The sequence below is a fragment of the Cryptotermes secundus genome, unplaced genomic scaffold (assembly GCF_002891405.2).
Source record: "Cryptotermes secundus unplaced genomic scaffold, Csec_1.0 scaffold1688, whole genome shotgun sequence".
In the NCBI taxonomy this organism is placed as follows: Eukaryota; Metazoa; Arthropoda; class Insecta; order Blattodea; family Kalotermitidae; genus Cryptotermes; species Cryptotermes secundus.
This window is the reverse complement of record NW_019734346.1, coordinates 61,818-81,716: the sequence shown is the minus strand read 5'-3', so window position 1 is coordinate 81,716 and position 19,899 is coordinate 61,818. Positions and strand designations below refer to the sequence as shown.

The 19,899-nt window shown below is 41.5% G+C and overlaps 1 protein-coding gene across 1 annotated transcript in view; it reads left to right on the top strand.

Annotated features, from left to right (window-relative positions):
* Nucleotides 1-19,899, top strand: part of LOC111868711 — a gene marked incomplete at its 3' end in the record, with an annotated part of 196,097 nt that overhangs the window by 124,783 nt on the left and 51,415 nt on the right. The window contains exon 3 of the mRNA XM_023859628.2: nt 9,748-9,902. Within this exon, the coding sequence (XP_023715396.1) occupies nt 9,748-9,902 (155 nt within the window). The remainder of the gene's footprint in view (nt 1-9,747; nt 9,903-19,899) is intronic.

Below are 19,899 nucleotides of genomic sequence, written 5' to 3'. Positions count from 1 at the left end.
GCCCCAGGCATCGTCTTCACATCCTTCACACTGTTTCTGAATCGATGTTTCACAAGGATGTAGTCCAGCTGATGCCTCCTCCAATCCCCAGGTGCCTTCCATGTGTAAATTCTTCTCTTTGGCTTCTTGAACGAAGTGTTGGTGACAACCAGTCCATTTCTTTCACAAAAGTCAATAAGAATTTGACCCCTGTGATTCCTTCTTCCTAGTCCATGTGATCCAACAATATGCTGATATGGTTCATCTCCCACAATGCTATTTCAGTCTCCCAATATGATGCTGTTTGTGTCACCTTTTCCATCTTCCTGAAGAATTTCTTCAATTGTGTCATACACTTTTTTCCACTTCATCATCTTCATACTCTGATATATATATATGTACTATAATTACTTATAAAACTGTAAATGATATGTATCCACAAGGAGCCGGACTGTTGATAACTGACTATGTAGAATACCGGCAAGTAACAATTTAAATACAGACAATATGTACTGCTGACTATAATCTCGCAAATGACAGACCCGTCCTCTCGTCAGAGAGGGCGCTCTACACTGACAAATTCGCAACTGTCTAACATTAACACAAATCTGGTCTTGAACCTCAGATGGTGCTGGACAGCAGAAGTGACAGGCCGACTGATTGTTAGTCATAACGTGATTTTGACTTTGACTAGTAGTTAGTTGAGAGTCGGCCGCGCCATAGCTCAAGCGGTTAGTCGCTGGCTTCCCACCGCGGCGGCCCGGGTTCGATTCCGGGTCTGGTCAGGTGGGATTTGTGGTGGACAAAGTGACACTGGGGCAGGTTTTCTCCGAGTACTTCGGTTTCCCCTGCCAACCTTCATTCCACCAATTGCTCCACAATCACCCTAACCTATCATCTGGGGCTCGTACAAAAGGACAGAAGTTGCCGCAGTTCAAGGGACTTAGTCCCACTCCACTAGCAATAAAAAAATAGTTGAGAGTCGGTGGCCGCTCCATAGCTCAAGCGGTTAACACTTGGCTTCCCACTGCGGCGGCCCGGGTTTGAGGCCGGGTCTGATCGTGCGGGATTTGTGGTGGACAAAGTGGCAATGGGGAAGGTTTCTCCGAGTGCTCCTGCTTCCCCGGCCAAATCTTTATTCCACCAATTGCTTCGCAATCATCATCATCATCATCATCATATTCGGTTTCCCCTGCCAAATCTTCATTCAACCAATTGCTCCACAATCATCATCATCATCATCATCCTCTACCATCCGGGGCTGGTACAATAGGCCAGTAGTTACCGCAGTACCAAGTGGACTCAGTCCTACCTCACTAATAATAAAATAATAATAATATTAATAATAATGGGTGGCCACAGTAGTTGAACGGTGTAGGGCATGCACAGTCTTCGCTTGCGCGGAAGCCGGGATCGTGGCTTCGAATCCCACTCAGAACATGGGTGTTTAGTGTGTGTGTGTGTATGTGATCGCGCTTATTTTCTGTGTTTATGTACAGGCAGAGGCCTTGCGACGAGCTGATCACCCGCCCAAAATATCCTACTGAATATCTAAGATCTAGTAAACCGAAGTGAAACGGAGAGTTTCATGGAGGTAGGCCAAGAGCTAAAATGGGCTGTAGCCCCAAAAGGAAAAAAAAGTAATAGTTAAGGGTCAGTGGGCATTAGTTATAGTTAGTTAAGAGTTAGTTGTGGCCATGACTTTTTGTGAAATGGTAACCAGCCGGCAAGGACTTAAACACGAGAGCAGGAGAGTCTCCATTGATGAGAACCGTAACCTAGCAACGTCTGGTGAAGACATAGAAGACTTCATGTGTACTGCAATAGTGATTTATAGAGTGTGTAGATCCGTACAGCTGTTGTATTTACCTACAGTTACAATTGTTCAGTTAATCTAATTTCCACTCCAAATCCCGTGTGCACGCTTCCTCCCTATTAACTGCAACTTTGTTTGCAACTTCTCCTTAATTTAAAATATTATCAAAATCACAATCGAACTACTACATGTTTCGGCCTTAGTTAGCCATACTCAGCCAACTGTTCGTTTGATGAGGCTGCTGCGCTACATTAGTTCTTACGTTAAAATATTCCAATGTTTTAGCATTTTAGTCGTTCACATTAGAACACATTTGCTTGAGAACATAATTCTTTATTTTTCCTTGCGCAATTATTTCTTGCCGCGTCCGCCGTTACTGTAATGTAGAAATAAAATGGGCCACTTTAGATAATACGGCAAAGAAGTAAGACGAATTACCTAGCTTTTTAAAAACGCGAAAAAATAGCCTTTCGCAAACAAAACACAATACAAAGCATATTCATGCACCACACACACAAAGCCCGGATAGCATAATCGGCATAGCGACTGCCTACCGGCTGGACGACCAAGGGCTCGGAGTTCGAGTCCCGTTAGGGTCACTAATTTTCTTTCCTCCACGTCGTCTAGACCGGTTCTGTGGTCCACCCAACCTCCTATCCAATGGGTACCGGGGGCTCTTCCCCGGGGGTAAAGCGGCAGGGGCGTGAACCTGACCACACACCTCCAGCTAGTGCCGAGGTCAAGAAACCGTGAACCTATACAGCCACTTCCCCATACGCCTACATGGCGTAGTGTTTAATTTGTTTCGCACAGGGACAACTTTACTTTTCTTCGGATATGATACCTATGGACAGTTAGAGACACAAACAGATAAAACCTCCATATTATGCATTTATTTCCTCCATTTTGTATAGAAAATTCGCAGTGATTCACTTTACTTTAAATGAATCTTAATAGTCATACGAAGCTGCGGCATACTGGTGTACATAGCTCTGGAACCAGTCCTGTTGCGACCGGGACTCAAGACAGAACGTGCTTACTCCAGTCAGACCTAGTGCCTTCGCTCCGTCATCTTTGTTACACCATGAAATATTCTCTTCTCAATTCTTTTATCAGATTATTCTTTTTCCCTTCAACATCTTGCTCCTAACACGAACCGTATCTGCCTGCTGACCCTGGATCGATGTAGCCCGCTTCACGACGCAAATGTACGTATATCCATGGCCTGCGAATTAATCTGCTTGATCTCCTGGTCCAGCCATAGCAGTGGTTCCTTGTGAATAGTTTTCCGTTGCTGGTACTCGGAGTTCTACTTGCCTGAAATGAGTTCGCACCCAGTCCAGTGAAATGAGGAATGAAAAATGCCTCAGCAGTTTGGAACCTCAAGAGAAGACTTCACTTAGGAAACCTGAGTGTAGATTTGGAACGTACTGAATTGGCCCGAATGTAAGGAGACTTTTGAAATACTTTTTCTTATAAAAGAAAAGTGGCCTTGATTTCAGGTGCTTAGGAATGAATATGAAGAATGTGATTATTAGCTGTAATTTGTTATTCTAATGATATTTGTAAAAAAATATCTATAATTATATTTATTACATTTGGATATATTATGAAATGGTGACGGTATAGTTTAACAAGAGAAGCCACCCGTTACTGCGTAACGGTCAGTAAACCACGTGAAAGCTATTTTCCGTCGCAACAGATACGTAAGCAATAAGAGAGAAACTATTGGCAACGGTGTTTTAAATGGGGTCCGCTCCGACGCTATATTGCTAGAGCAGCCAGTTATGAATCGCAGTCGGGAATGTGAGGACAATTGGAGCTGTGGGTTAAGTGCTAGGCGGTTGTCGCCGGTAATGATGCCAGCAGAAGAGGGATCAGTTAGTGTTTAAATACTATGAAGATTTAGTGTGTGCTTTAGTGAGAAGTCGAGTGCGTGAATTAGCGAGAGCGCTGTAATTACTCGTAGTTCCGAGTTTCAGTCTTTCAATAAATACAATTACCAGTTCAAACTCCTTGTCTCAAACCAACACATGACAGTATTCTTTCTTAATGGTGCAGTTCTTACTCTTTTGGGCACTACCCTCAGAACCGAATGGCGTATTCACTTTTGTTAAAAAATCTTATATTCTCATTTGAAAAATAGAGAATGACCTTATATTCGTGCTTACGTGTCATTAGAATTGACCTGAGGGTAGTGCGGTGTGAAGATGCGAATTGGAGCAGTATATCACCTAGTCACGCGATTCTGTGACGACTGTGCAAGTCCCTTAACTTTACAACAAAGACCCTAAATCCCGCTATCAATTTTATCTAATCTGTTTAGTTTGTCCAGAGATCCATACAATTCTCTGTGTGGTGTCTCTTGATATACTGCAGGACGTGTCTGGCCTCCTGTTTCTCAGTTTCTGGATTATCGATATGAGTTCTGTACACACTAATACAGGGGGGCACTATGCTACAAGCTAGAAGGTCGCGGGTTTGAATCCCGATGAGGTCATTGGATTTTTCAATTAGCCTAACCCTTCCAGCAACATTATGGCCCTGGAGTTCATTTAGCCTCTACCAGAAATGAGTACTAGGAATTTTCCGGGAAGGGGGGGGTAAAGAGCGGCCGGCGCGTAAGGCTGACAACCTTACCGCCATCTCTGAATCTCTGAGCCGATTGTCTAGATAATGTGGGAGCCTCGACATCTCTCCATGGCCTGTTACAAGGATAGCTTTACCCTTACCTTTTTACACACTAATACACAAATTCCTGTGAAACTCTGCCGTCAGAGGGAAAATTTAGTCCCCACTGGACCGGTAGGTTGTTCCGTCTACTTGCTCGAGTCGGGAATGTACCTACCGCACTCACTCTACAAGGAGTCAGTGACCCTGTTAAATGTTATGTTATTCCTTAGGGAACATGATTATGAGCACTCCGCCTTTTATCTTATACGTCGTTTTCAAACTATATGATGCCTGTAAACATAAGCTCGAATTAACAGAGAAGTAGTAACGTAAAAATGTTGTTTTTTTATAATATTTGCTGGTTCATTGCTGTTAATATTTCGTAGTGGCCACTAAATTAGTCTTAAGCAGGTCTTTGCCTCTTGTGAATGTTTGCCCTCTTCCATTCTGAGGTCCTGGAAATTATGTGGCAATAGATCTTAGAAAAATATGTAACTACTGTTGGTGTTAGAATTTTGTAGGATGGACATGAATGTAACTACCCAAAAGCTATATTTACCTTTCGGTTTAATGATAATCGCTTAACTACTATTAGAACTAGTCGTGCCGCAGCATGCCCAAGCGCTGTTGGAACCTCTCTGTTTTGCGACTGTGTGAAATTTGTGTCCGACAAATTTCACTTCCTCTGAACCAATATTAATGAAGATTTCTGCTGAAATAGATCAACAAGTTATGTAATTATAAATTTATTTTACGTACGAGCCTAAATTGAAAGAAATATTTGTATAAATACACAGGTTGGGCCCAAGATCCGTAAATCCTGTCATTGTCAGGCAGAAGTAAAGAACCATCTTTTTGTTGATGTAACATCATATTCTTCGCTGCAGGTCAATCGATGTTTCGGAGGAACATGTCGCTCTGCAAGCTTGCTACTTTCTTCAAGCTTGTTTCTTACATGGCATTTCCAACCCTGAAGGTGGAGGCAACATTATCCTCCGAAACATCTGTTGACTTTCAACAGGCTACACTATATTATATGATAACTCTTTATTCCCACTGCTCTGAGAACCTCAAATCCTACAAATTATCTTCCTGTCTGTAGCAGAAGTTCTGGGGAGAGGTCAGAAGCAACAAGAATATAATCTACAAAATTACTGGGGTTTTTGGACTTCGTCCATCGTCCGATATTCTAGAAACTAGAAAACACGTTGTTTCGGAAACACCTGCTCAGTTGGGTCCCTTAGAGGGAGCTAACGTCAACCACTCTTTCTAAGGAACCCAACCGAGTAGGTGTTACCTGAGGACGGAAACAGATCGAGTTTCCGAAACGTTGTATTTTCTAGTTTTTAGAGCACCGGACGATGGACTGAGTCCGAAAACCCACCAATTCTGAATGTTATACATCATCGTCAGAGACCTTTAAAATCTAAGAATATTTTTGCATATCTTGCAACATTATGCCTGGCAGTAACAGGGTTAACAACGCTCGGACAGAGCCTATGGGTAGTTTCATACAATTTTCGCCGTTGCCCATCAAATGAACCCCCCTCCCCCCACGTCTGCGTTGCTAAGAGTGTTCATGAAAGAATAAGTGACATGCGGATTATCGACGTTTCAAATTTTCACTCCTCTTCATTGAATGTCTGGCAGTAATTGCGACGGGATGAATGCTGGGGGAACCTTATATTCCATAATCCCTAAGTAAGCCGTGACCTCATTAATCCGCAGTAAAGCCACAGTAGCAGTGCGTGCTAAATTTCAGAGAGAGAACTAATTATTAAAGTGAAGGATGCATCAATTGATTACGAGGTCGAGTGGCCCGAACTACTCGTACACGAAGAGAGGTTTAAGGATCTGATTTTCAAGGAGGCTTCTTACAGGCCTCATGACGATAGGTACTCAGTAATTCGTGAATTGTAACGCGCAATAAATGGCCATATTGGTATAGAAATATTTATCCTTTGAATATTTTTAGGAGTATTTGAGGACGCACAGCTCTTGAGAAACTCCTATGGTTCTCGTGACTCCTCTCGACTTCCTTCTACAGGACACTTTCTACACGTATATCGAGAATGCAGATTTGTTCCTCAGTTCCTGAAACTATGAAATACTTTAAACAGAATAATAGCAGCTGCTGTTTGCACTCATCATAAACTGCTGCAAAATATTTAGCATGGAACAGAATACCAGTTGGATGCGTCCACAGCTACCACAGGGTAGGAAATTGTTTGAAGGGTTCTTAATTTCCATGGCCAGACCCTGAAATTGCCGGTCACAGTGGCCGCGCGATCTTGCCCGTTCGAACACTGGGATCGTGGGTTCGAATCCCACTCATTGCATAGATGTCTGTGTGAATGTATTCTGTTGGTGTTGTCCTGTGTAGGTAGCGGCCTTGCGACGGGCTGATCCCCCGTCCAAGGAGTCCTACCGATTGTCTTAGGACTAAGAAACTGAAGTGAAGCAAAGCGGATGCCCTCTGCTCCGAAGTGGGAGCAACAGGAAAGAGAGAGAGAGACTATTCAGTCACGTGAGGGAGACATTTTCCCGTCATTTCCGATTCAGAGTAACTATTCTCAGGATTTTAATATATTCACCAAGTCCCATGCATCAGGCCGCGCCATAGCTCCAGCGGTCGGTCGCTGGCTTCCTACAGCGGCGACCCGGGTTCTGGTCAAGTGGAATTTGTGGCGGACAAACTGACGCCGGGGCGGGTTTTCTCCGAGTACATCGATTTTCCCTGCCAATCTTCATTCCACCAAATTCTCCATCATCATAATTACCCGGGCAGGTACAATAGGCCAATCAGTGACCGCCGTGCCAAGTGGATCCATTTGGACTCCACCCCCCACTAAACTCTTTGTTTTGTTACTTGATCGAATCAGGCGTACCTATACTCGTATGCATTACAGACGATAGCCATATTCATCCGCACATGCGCAGACATAAGAATCATTTTTTCGTCATATCTCCTTACTTTGTCTTCATTTCTTACATCGTTATTTCTTTTCTTCCATTTTCCCTTATGTCTTCTTATACATATATTATTTCTTTTTGTTATTTTTATTTTATTGTACCTGATTTTTCTTATTGCGATGTGCGTTGACAGAAGGTTCAAATACATATAATAGCCCCGATACCATATATTCACCGAGTATTTAATCACGTGGGCCACCGGGTTTTTGGAATATTTCCAGTCCTCACCATTAGTACATATTGCCAAAAAATGAATTCTCCTCATTATGAAATTATAAAACCGTAAAGAGACTCTAACACAACTTTACTTGATATCTTGAGACGTGCAGAATGAAACTTCGTCTGTTCTACAAACATGGCGCATGTCGCGCTGTTCCTTGACGAGCAAAGTGCTGGACAGTGTTATGGATAGAGTCCACAAATGTATTTCTAATGCAAAGAACTTTGAACCTGCATGTGACTTTACCAACCTTTGGAACGCCATTTATAGCAAGAAAGGTGAGAGGAAAAGTTTTTAATACTTGTTAATTCATACGTTGTTGATAATTATTATTTTTGTTTTTGAATCTTTTCGTTGTGACATGTACTATGTTTATGAATACAACACCACTTCCTTACGCAAGGGCAGAGATCTTTACCCCTGAGTACCATCCATTTCTACGGCGCAACAAGTTGCCTCTGCAATAGCTTTTCTTCGTTTCTCTGCACAATAGATTCTTTCCCGTATATGAACAGTCCTTTGCTTGCAGTTTGGTTCGGAATTCTGTCACACAGAACTGTCGCTAGTAGCGAGGGAACAAAATCTCACACCATTGTGCAAGCTAGCTTTTCTCTATTCGCTCAATTGTTTACTCTTATCCATCAGTGTAAGTTACACCACGATGACAGGAAGGGCGATGGGGAGTGAAGATTTGAAGAGAGCTTTGTTCTGCTACAGTTTTCGTCTTTGCCTGGCAGCAGTGGGCGAAAATCACAGAATGTCGGTCAGCACAAGATTTGAACGTGAATTTTCTCGAGTACGAGTAGAAGTTGACATATGTACCGTAGCAGTGTGACAGTACCAGACCTGTTACATATTCTCCATGTACGTTTATTGTTCTCGACAGCCATTTCTTATGGAACGACTGAGCTATTATTGAGTTACGAGTTTTTCCTTGTATCTGGATGCAAGACAATTGCCTTGTCTTGCATTCATTTTGAGTGAACGGAAGTTGGAAGAAGTCACTACGTAGGCAAGTCAGTAGATTTCTGGAGACACGAATTTGTTTCTTTTGACACGTATAGCTGTTACGTTTGTGTTCGGGAGGGTATGGGTAAATTTTACGGTACTAGGTGATGACTGCTTCCACGTGAGGGATTCGAGTTCTGTCTCTGGGAACTGCTTTCTTCTTAGAGTCATTACGTGATTGGCTTATGCCCGCTTCATATTGACTTCGGCTCGTTAAAATCAGGCAATTGGAGACGAATTCTTGTCTGGGAGAGAGAGATGTTAATTCAGATCCTTGTAGGGGATGAAACGACGTTCCCACAAGATAATTGTTTTCGCGACTTAACACCTTCATGTGATTCAAGTCGCACATAGTTTGCTTCCGTTCCTCGTACTTATCTAAATTGATCCTGACACCGATGATGACAATTATTAAAACTGTTAATAATATTAAGGGTGCAACATTACGCATAGCTTGCCCGGATAACTTGTAAAATATTGGGCGCCAATTTATCGAACAAAAGAAGGTGTTTCCGGTTTCCTACGATATTATCGTTATATGAACCTTAGGGCGATGGCACACCAAGGAAACTGGCAACCGCAACGCAACCGCAATTTACGTTTGCTCAATTTGCTCTGCTCCATTCAGTAACATGTGTTGAACTCAGGCTGATAATAATTCTCGGAAATTGTAGTTGCGTTGCGGTTGCGTTGCGGTTGCGTTGCGGTTGCCAGTTTCCTTGGTGTGCCCTCACCATTAGAGGAGTTACATATTCTACGGAAACCAGAGTATAATATGAGAGAAGAAGAGGATTGTTATAACAGTAACCGTTATTATTTCTGGCCGCATTTCCGAACTTCCTTACTGGGTTTCCTCTGCTCTTCCTCAAAGCGAGACGAATGCTGACAGTATTTAGGTACACCACGACAGGTCCCTACTGAATCCTCTTCTCCGGTTCACAGTGCTTGGTCATTCGCTCAGTAAATGACCCTTGTGTTTGATAAAATTTCATTAAACAGCATGCAAACGAACATATTCCTATATTTTCCGTTTTTTTTACTTATGGTCCTAAATCAAACTCATTTGCACTTGTTTCAGAATTGGAACGGTTGCAGAATGGGGGACGGCCCCTGCAGGCCAACAGTAGCGGCAACCGGTCGGGCACTGATGAGCGACGTTTTGCAGATATCATCAAGGAAAAGCCCCTGAAAGTTACCATTCGCGTGTTGGTTCCGGTCAAGGAACATCCAAAGGTGAGCGCAAAGGGCTTAACTCCTGCTTTGTACGAAGCTTATCTGCTCCTTGTTCTGCGCCTGCGTGTGCATTTGCGGAAGTCGACTTCTCATTGCGGTGGCTTACAGAAATGAATGTGGATTCTGTGGTGGAGATGGGGAAGATTTTAGACTAATTCTGCAAGCAAAGATAGAAAATCATTATCCTTGTTTTTGTTCCTCTGATGAATTTCGAGCGAAATGACGGATTGTCATGAAACTTGGTACGAATATATTGTAACGTGTTTTTTTCTCTGAAGACGCCGTTCAGATTGTTAACTGGTTTATTTAACAACCTACAAGTCGTAACTACAAATAATTATAACACTGTTACGGGTTTACACAATTTACAACCCTACACAATAATCAATTCACTCTATCCTCAGTAGTCTACACGTTTTTATAACGCGGGAGTTATACAAGTGCAACTGTATTACACACTCCCAATAACTTCTCAGTTATCACAAACTATCACCGATTATCACACACGTCCGGTTCTTCTTTCCGCGACTGCTGCTATACTCCAGCTCTCTTCGTAGGCAGTGCACTTCTCTTATAAACCCTCAGCCGGGCAACGGGAAACGCCTCGCTTCCTTGTTGCCTAGTCGCCGTGTTTACAGGTGTTACTAACAACGCTGTCAGGAGTTGTTTACGGCTGTCATAGCAACTGCAGCATCCCTTGGTCACGTCACCGCTGGCGGGGTAGGGGAAGGAATGTTGACTTGACTGTTACCCTAGTAACGACAGCGCTCCGATGTCGCCACGTCACCGCTGGGTAGGGAGGGGTTGTCCTCCATAGCGCAACACGTCACAATATGCATTACAGACTACACCACATTCACAGTGATTTAAGCATCATTGTCGTGCGAACAATGGAGGTGGGAGCTACAGTAAGACGAATAAATATATAATGCTCAGATTCTATGCAGCAATGGATCTTCGAAAGTAATATACATTTTTAAAATTATTTATTTGCAGAGTGTCAAACAGAAACTTGGAGACCGACTGGAGTCTGTTGTCACATTGCAATATGATTATGGTAGCTCGGCACGTGAAATGTTGCGTAGTGTTAGATCGTAACATTGCTTATTCTTGATGGTGTCAGGGCCGTCACAACAACGAAATATATTCGTTCTGATTTTTACAAAATCGATTCTAACATATACAGTAATGTCAACAGTACATGTTTCGGAAAACTGACCATTATCAGATGTAAATAAATAAATAAAACAAACCCCATGGCCTGTAGTCCGCAAGCGAACTATACCGACCGAGCGACCACCGCTTGTCGGCGAAGTTAGTGCCAACTTATGTATGCGGATAGTTTGGTTACGTGGTCAGCAAAACGGTTCCCCACCTCCGTTTTCTAGACCGGAGCCGCTATTTCCTTGAAAGAGCTCCTCAGTTATCATATTAGGCTGAGTGGACCCCGTTTCAAATCCACTACTTCTCAGAAGAAATCTGGTAGCGCCGGGAATCGAACCTGGGATCTCGAGATCTGTAGCAAGGTACTCTGACCACTAGACCACAAAGGCGGTCAATAAGTAATAAACATAATTAAGAAGTACACATTCTGTGTGACCAGATTTGAGATACTAACAGGTATATAGAACTTTGCGCCAGAATGGGAATTTTGGAAGTTCATATTGTGTAAATTTAAAGCGATCGAAATATGAAGGCCCATTAGCGGAAATTACGAGCATGCCTGGATAATATACGTGTATTTTAATGTATTGTTCATTTCAATTGTGTTTTAGTGCTGTATAAGGAACAAACAGCACTAACACACACACACACACCTGCATTAAACGACACATTACAAAGGAACACTGAAACGGCCGCTAAAAAAATAGGATGAAAATATGCTACAAAGCAAATTAACAACAACAACAACAACAACAACGATGTGCCTGAGAGTACTAAGGACAAAGTGTATGTGCAGTGGTCTCCGTAAGTAATAAATGTTGCCTGATGATGGCCCATGTTTGCGGCCGAAACATGTAGCAACAAGAACAACGACTGTACGTAGTTAATTACATTTTAAAATATTTAACAAACACTTTTTAGTGTTGTTAGCATACTAGTGGTGTTACTACTACTGCTCTACTACTATCACTACCACCACCATTGAGATAATAGTAGTACCATTACTACTACTACTGGTAATACTACCTCCTCTACTACTACTACCACTACTGCTAGTACTGCTACTACTAGTATTACTACCAGTACTGCTACTACTGCACCTACTATTGCTGATATATACTGGCTCCGTTTAGTGATTTCATAGCAGTTGTCTTATTACTTGAAGATGAAGAGTGAAATCCCGAACAGTCATATATTTTAAACGAGTTAGTCATATGAAATATGTTCTGCGCACAATTATGCGTTTTACTGACAGCAGGCCTGGCCTCTGCCTCGAAATAACCGGATACGCACCATTTTTATGCCTTCTTCACCCCTCAGTGAACTCATAAACGGGAACGAAAATATCCAACTCTTAACAATTCGAGCAGTTCCCTCTTTCTTCGTCGCCACCAGACTGCGCCTCAGGGGACCCAATTAGAGCAAGTCCAACTCAGAATTCGCTAATAAGTTGATTTTATTCACCGGAATTAAGTTCTTTAAATTGCTTCCAACGTCAGTTTGGTGCCATAAGTAGACGCAGATGGGCTACATTTCATATTCAATACCTAGGATAACATTATTGCGTGATGATTTCATTTGTTAGCTAGTAGAAGCTGGTGTCAGCCTTTTGCGGAGTATTTTCATTCTGTCGCCGGAGTCTAAGGTAGGCCGCAAACCGGTATGCGTCAAGACATGTAACAGTCAAGACACTATATCTGCGACATGACGCAAAGAAAGGAGTACAGTTGAAATGAATGAGATTATGAAAACAGCCGCAAGCCGGTCTGAGTCATGATGCTGACGTCGAGAAATTGCGTCTTTTGTTTCATGTCTTGATGCTTGTCTTGCCGCAGTTGGTGTGCGGCCGTCCTAAGTTCTATAGCAGATATGGTTCTTTAAACAATACAAGAAACAAAAAGTCCTGGGAAGAACTAATCTCCTGTTTTCTTTCACTACAATTTGAGTATTTGATACGACAAAAAAGAAGAAAATTAAACATATTTGGACAATAAAGTCAATAAAGAATTTCGGAAGCTGCTGTGTCGGTATTACTGGGTGGGCGGATTTATGAAGTATGCTGTTGGGATGACCTCAGGTGGCATGATGTACTTCCCTAGTTTCATGAAGGGTTGTTCCCGTACTCAAGCAATATTACCGTCATTACCTCGAAATTGAAAGACTGCAATATTTGCATTACTGATGGGAAGGAAATGTGAACTGTGCTTTTGAGATGGTCTCAGGTTATATGATATACGTACCAAATTTCATAAAAATCTGTTCAGGCTTTCGAAGTTTTACCTTGGCGATGAAATCAACTGCCTTTCGGTAGGCCATTTTCGTTTACTGAATATGCAAGCTGGTACGTGTACGTGTGACGTAACGATAGTTGTTTCATTACTTCACGTTCACAGCCTTCTTCGCTCCTAAAATAAGTTATTTAGAGAATGATCTGTTACTTTTAAGTGCAGCACAATAACCGCAGTCCATAGTTTCAGTAGATGACGGAAATTACTCAAAATCGGTCAAGCTCTTTTCGGAACTCACATTTCGCATTTGGGCCCCTTGTGTGAATTTTGTTATTTTCCGGAAGAAATTATCTAGGCGGTTCTGTTTGGGCCGGTAGTTCCCATACACTAATGAAATATAATCAAAGTAGTTATAGACTTTCGAGAAAATCACAATTTTATTTTAGTTCATCATACTTTCCTTATTTTGGGACAGGCGGTAGCGTAGTTGATTGAGGCACTATGCTAAAATGCGGAAGGTCACGAGTTCGATTTCCAGTGAGGTAATTGGATTTTCCTATCGACCTAATACGTCCAGCCGCAGTATGAGCCAGCGGTCGAGTAAGCCTCTAACAGAAATGAGTACCTGGAATCTTACTGGGGGTAAAGGGCGACCCGTGGGTGAGGCTGACAACCTTACCGCCATCTGTGAACCGACGGTCTAGAAAATGTTGGAATCTCGATGTCTCACAACCCTATGGGTTTTCACGGTCTCTTACAGGGACAGCTGTATCTCTTTTTACTTTCCCTATTTGGAAAAAATAAATTAAACTTATGAGATCACCTTTGTGTCTGTGTATCTCTATAAATTTTTGAATGCCTTTACCAGTATTAAACTTGGTATATACGTATGTCATGGCACCTGAGCCCATCTCAGCGGCGTACTTGATAAATCCCTCCCATAAGCCGGTGTGTATGCATATGCATAAACCCTGCCTTTGCTAGGCAAATGCTCGGTAAACACTTTTTCGCGGTAACGAATATGCACGCAACAGTAGATTAATTGTTGGATGCATCGCTTTCTGTACAGTTCGTGTCATCTCGAAGAAGAGTATATGGGTCTGTCTGTATCCCCAATTTTAGTATATATACCTCCGATGCGACTGACCTCCAATTTGTGCTCAGGTAAAGAAGCCGTGGATCTATACGTCCACTCCTTAATACGCCTTCATGACGTATACTTAGTTAAGTACAGGGACAACTTTATCTTTTACCGCCGAAGTGGTATTTTGAAAGCTTCCACAGCCGTGATGTAGTAAAAACGGCTGAGTCCCGTGAAACTCGGAACCAAACATCACTGTGCTGGCGCGGACCAGCAGCCATTTATTGGACTGAATTATGTATCCCCTAATGTTGCGTGGCAACGGCTCGGTAAACACGTTCCCGCTGCAAAGAAAAATTGTTAGAGGTGTCTTTCTGTGCCGTCCATATCGCATCAAAGAAAAATTGGCGATTATTTGTTACCAGAATTTCATATTTTGTTTTGTTTCTGGAGCCTATATAAGGGCCAGTATTTTGTGGAGCTAGAATGTTCACATTCATCGGACCCCTGTCTGTGGTGAATAAACTCTTAAATGCCGAATAGAGATAAACCCTGTCAAACTGTTCTGGCGCTAGCGAAGCACACATCCGTACATAATCCAGACAGGCAGAGAGGCGCCATTCCAAATCCACTTATTCGTGTTCAGAAGTGCTGCAAACCTGTAAATCCTTCCAAATTTGTTGACAATCACAGAACTTTCCCATATATGCCACGTATATGCGAAAATAAAATTTACAAATCTGTTTTTACAGACATAATCGATAGTGCAAATATCGTATTCCTCGTAGACAGACTGACATTCGATATTTTCGTGTGCATTTCATTGAATGTACAGCAAACAGAAAAGGTTATGTTCCTTGTAGAGTACTCTTTTCTGGTATATGACGTCATGTAGTCTGGTAGAATTCTACCCACATTTCGGAGGAAAATACTGCCTACATTTTCAGGGCTAATGAATAAGCGTACCCCACGACAATCAAGTTAAAAGCAGAACACCCTGCGAGAAGGTAGTACACTTTTTTGAATATGTGACGATTATCTCCTCAGTAGGGCTCTGCCGCATGGAAATGTTTCCTGTATCTAAGCCTATATTAGATTAGTTTAATTAATTCAAAGATTATAATACGTAATCATAAGATTTGAAAGTCGAGTTGACTGAAAGGTAAAAGACTGAATTATTGGTAATGTAATATTATATTGTCACGTGTTGGGTGTGTCACGCAGCAAATAACTTCACGTGGGTCTCGGATTTAGCGACTCTTTATTGGCCACTCACACTTATACACCATACAGTTATTATCGCTTGTGGTATCACGTGACTTCTGCGACGTCTCGACTAGGTTCCAACTGTATTTTTGCTGTCCGTAGCTCTCGGCTTATGTAGGTGTTCTGCAGACTCACTAGAGGACACCTCTCGCCAAGGTTCCGCCTTATGTTTTCGGCAATCCGTTACTTCGAGAATGCTCTTTATAGATAGGTAACGTGTTTGTCTTATCCGTTGTTACTCAACGGCAATTCGTCGCTACGATCTGTCGCTGTGGGATCTCCACAATTTCCATTGTAGCCGTTGCGCGGCGATGGACGTAAGATAACTTGTCACAATATTGTAATGTGTATAGCTAGGCAACGGCGTGATAAACATCTGGCGTAAGCGCGCTCAACAGTAGGACGGATGGTTATAGCTCGTTGCTAGGCAATAATGAGCGCGCCAATTTTCATCGCTCGTGACGATATTGTAGCATCCTGCTACAATTTTCACGTAGTGCCGATTAGTTTCTTTACAGTCTCACGTGAAACACCATGTTCTATAATGTTTATTAAAATTATTCACTTTAAAATTTAAAGTTCATCTCTACATGTTTCGACCCATGTTGTCATTATAAGATGTTAAAATCTTTGGCTAGGAAACTGTTGTCTTCTGTTGTCGCTTATGTATATGTCCTCTCGTTGCGCATGTGCGTTTGAGTTGATGGGTTGTGTTCTCTCCTGTTGTGTGTTGTGCTGAGTGTCTTGTTCTCGAATACCAACTCAAACGCGCATGCGCATCGAGAGGACTTACATATTGACACTATAAGCGACAAGAGATGACAGCAATTTCCTCGTCCAAGGAACTGAACATCTTATGATGACCACATGGGTCGAAACATGTGGTTATACTTGATCATCTGTTTCTGAAAACGAAAGGTTGTGTCGTTACGTAATCTGTGTTATTTACCGCGGCAGCTCTGCCCAGTGACAATCACTTTATGGAATAAAGAACATGATGTTTGCCTTCCTACTGAACAGCTGTGAACTAACACCGTCTGTACGTCATACACGCCTTATGGTCTCTCAGCAGCCAGACCAGACAGATGAAAGGAAGACAGCTGCAGGAACAGAAGGAATTAATATTATAGACGACATATACAGGAACATGAAGGCCGATCTGGTGTACGGAGTCACTAACTAACTTACTATCGAACCCTATGGAACTGAGTCCTTCTTGAGACTCCAAAAGTTGCTCAGCCATTCATCAAATTCCCGGAATTTTATGCAACCCGAAGGTTCATTGCCGTGTTCACAGGATTCCGCTACTGACCTCCGTCCCGAACCAGATGAATCCAGTTAATATCCCCATTTTGTGTCTCTAAATCCATTTTAATATTCTTTCAAATAAGTCTATGTCTTTACAGAGGTTCTTTCCGTAAGGTTTTTTATAACACCCTATGCAATCCTCTCCCACGCGTGCTACATACCTTGCTCATTTCACCCTCCTTTACTTGATCATTCTGATTAAATTTGTCGAGGAATACAATTTATGAAGCTCTTCATTATGCGCGTTTACAGCCTCATATTATTTTATCTCTGTTAAGTCCAAATATTCTCCTTAGCACCCTGTTTTTAAACACCCTCAGTCTATGTTCCTCCCTGTCAGAGATCAAAATTCCACACTTATACAGAACTACAGTGGAAATTTTTTTCTTCATTTGGATATCTGCGTTTTTAGACAGCAGACGAGAAGACAAAAGGATCTGAACTGAATGGTAGTAAGCGCTACCCGACTAAAATCTACTCTGAATTTCCTCATGAATCAAAATTTGATTTGTTACTATAATCCCAAAGGGGTTTTTATTAAGTAAATGTTGTGAAAAATGGAGTTCATCTGCTCATTCACGGTTTTGTTCATTGCGGGCTGTTTGACTAACTCTGACAGCGTGCTGTGGAGTGAGTCGGTTGGTGGTAAAGTCATGACCGGTCATACATACTTGCACGTATCACTTGCTGAAATGAATACCACAGTACACGTATCCAGTATTTAATGCTTTCACTCGCCTGCCTACTTCAATGGGCTGACTGTTTGCTCCGTCAGACCCCTGTAACTTTACATGGAACATTAATGGGAAGGTGTTTTAGTGTTTTGAGGTGCACACAGGTTCCAGAAACAAGCAGTATCAGATTTATATCGGGGTTCAGTTCATAGAAACTGCGCTGTTTGAACACTACTTGATACTCTTCTGTACCTACAGAGAGACACATAACGAAATATATTACTACTGGAGAAGAGTACATGTAACAGTAGATTGTAAGTGATATGAGACGTTCGTTAAGTATTTATTTAAATACGGAAAAGAGAGAACGTACGAAGGGCTCGCAAAATGTTATTCAGATAAACGACAGCGTAAGAAACGACTTGGACTACCTAGGCATAGTTGAGAAAATAATATTAAAAAGGCTTTTGAAATGTAAAGTATGAGGATACGGGATAGATTCAGTTGGTTTGCAACAGGTTCCAATGGCGCGATGTTCTGATAACGGCGCGGATTCGTCAGGTTCCATGAAAGGCGGGGAGTTCCGTAACAGCTCAGTGACTCTTAAATTCTCTAGGAGTACGGTGGAGGTATCAGTCGTGACCCAATGCAAAGCACTCTTTTGGCACTGCCTGAGAAAAACTATTATAATCTTAGTCCCTATTTCTGGTGCACCAGCCGAGATAAAATTTTGATGTGTCAAATCTAAATTAAAATATATTGTTTCTGGGATTTGTGGTGGATAGCGACTCATTGGGCAGATATATTTTTACTGGGCGCTAAAATATACCAGTCAATAAACTAACTGACGTCATGTAGGACGGCCGGTATTCGAATCCCTCCAGAGGCATAAATTTTACTATGTGGGATATATGACACACGTCTGAATACAATTTCTGCTTCAATTTTTCCGGAAGATGGATGTTATTTTGTGTTATATGTTCATGCTACCTTAAACTCAGTTGCGTAAAAATACAGATCATTTCCAAATATTAACCTAAGTGTCGAAATATGGCAGGACAGATTTGTTACCACCAGGGCCCGGGTTTTGATGACCTGAGAATGTTTAAAAAATGACCTATAAAATTACCAAAAAAATCCAGAAAAATGACCTAAAATATGACCCAAAAATGTAATATGCAGGGCTCGGATTTTGATGACCTGAAAATTTTTAAAAATGACCTATGAAATGACTGAAAAAATAAAAAAAAAATTACCTAAAAGAGAAAAGAAAGAACACTTCGCTTCCATATTATTCACATTTCAGAAAACATATGAAGATAAATTCCCTAAAATGGACAAAAATGACAAGAAATACCCTTAAAAGTCCAAAAATTTACCAACAAAATGCCCCCAAAATAAAAAAATGACCTTAAACCTAAAAATGTAAAAAAAGCGATAAAAATTTACCTATAAAATTTACATATCTGTAACAAGCAGCTCATATCCGAGATTTATATATTTAAGAGCATCGCATAGGATACAAGGAAGAAACATTTCATGTCATCAAAATCCGGGCCCTGGTATCACTGACAATGCAACACACAAAAGGCATGCATTAAAGATGAACCAGTTTCCACGCGATGTGTATTGTTCATAGCAATGAGTGTTCCTCCTGTACACAAATTCATACGGCTGAATAGTCTATACTCGTACATAGGCCTATAGCAATTATTGTCACTGTAGTAGGTGCCCCCTAAAATCGCTCACAAGCATTATACGCTAGGAGTGGGACTGGTTGATTTCTTGAAGCAGTTTACGAGTATTTTGTCTCGATGGAGCTCAGTTCTTGTTGAGAAGATGATTGTAGCTCAGTTCGTCAAGAAATGGCCTACAAATTATGGAATACGACGGCCTAATTATTATTTTCAAAAGAACTCTCCGCTAGAATCTCCAAAGACAGCTGAATTCAATTCACACATATTCATAATAAATGTATTTAAAATTCATTTTAATACTAAATTCCAGGTATGACAAAGTCTCTTAAATTGCCTATTTTCCTCAGGAATTCTAATTAAAGTTACAGTCTTATTATAATAAGACAGGCCTACAAAAAAAAATTTTTTTTGGTGTCTAGGATTTTAGAACTAATTTTAGTTATATTTAAGGCGCTGAATCTAAATATAAAATCAGTTTTTCTCTACCTTTTTAGATCAGCGTTTTTGTAACGTGCAGTTCTACACAAAATGTGCAGTTCTAATTGTATTTTGTGCAGTTCTAAATCTCATATGCAAGGA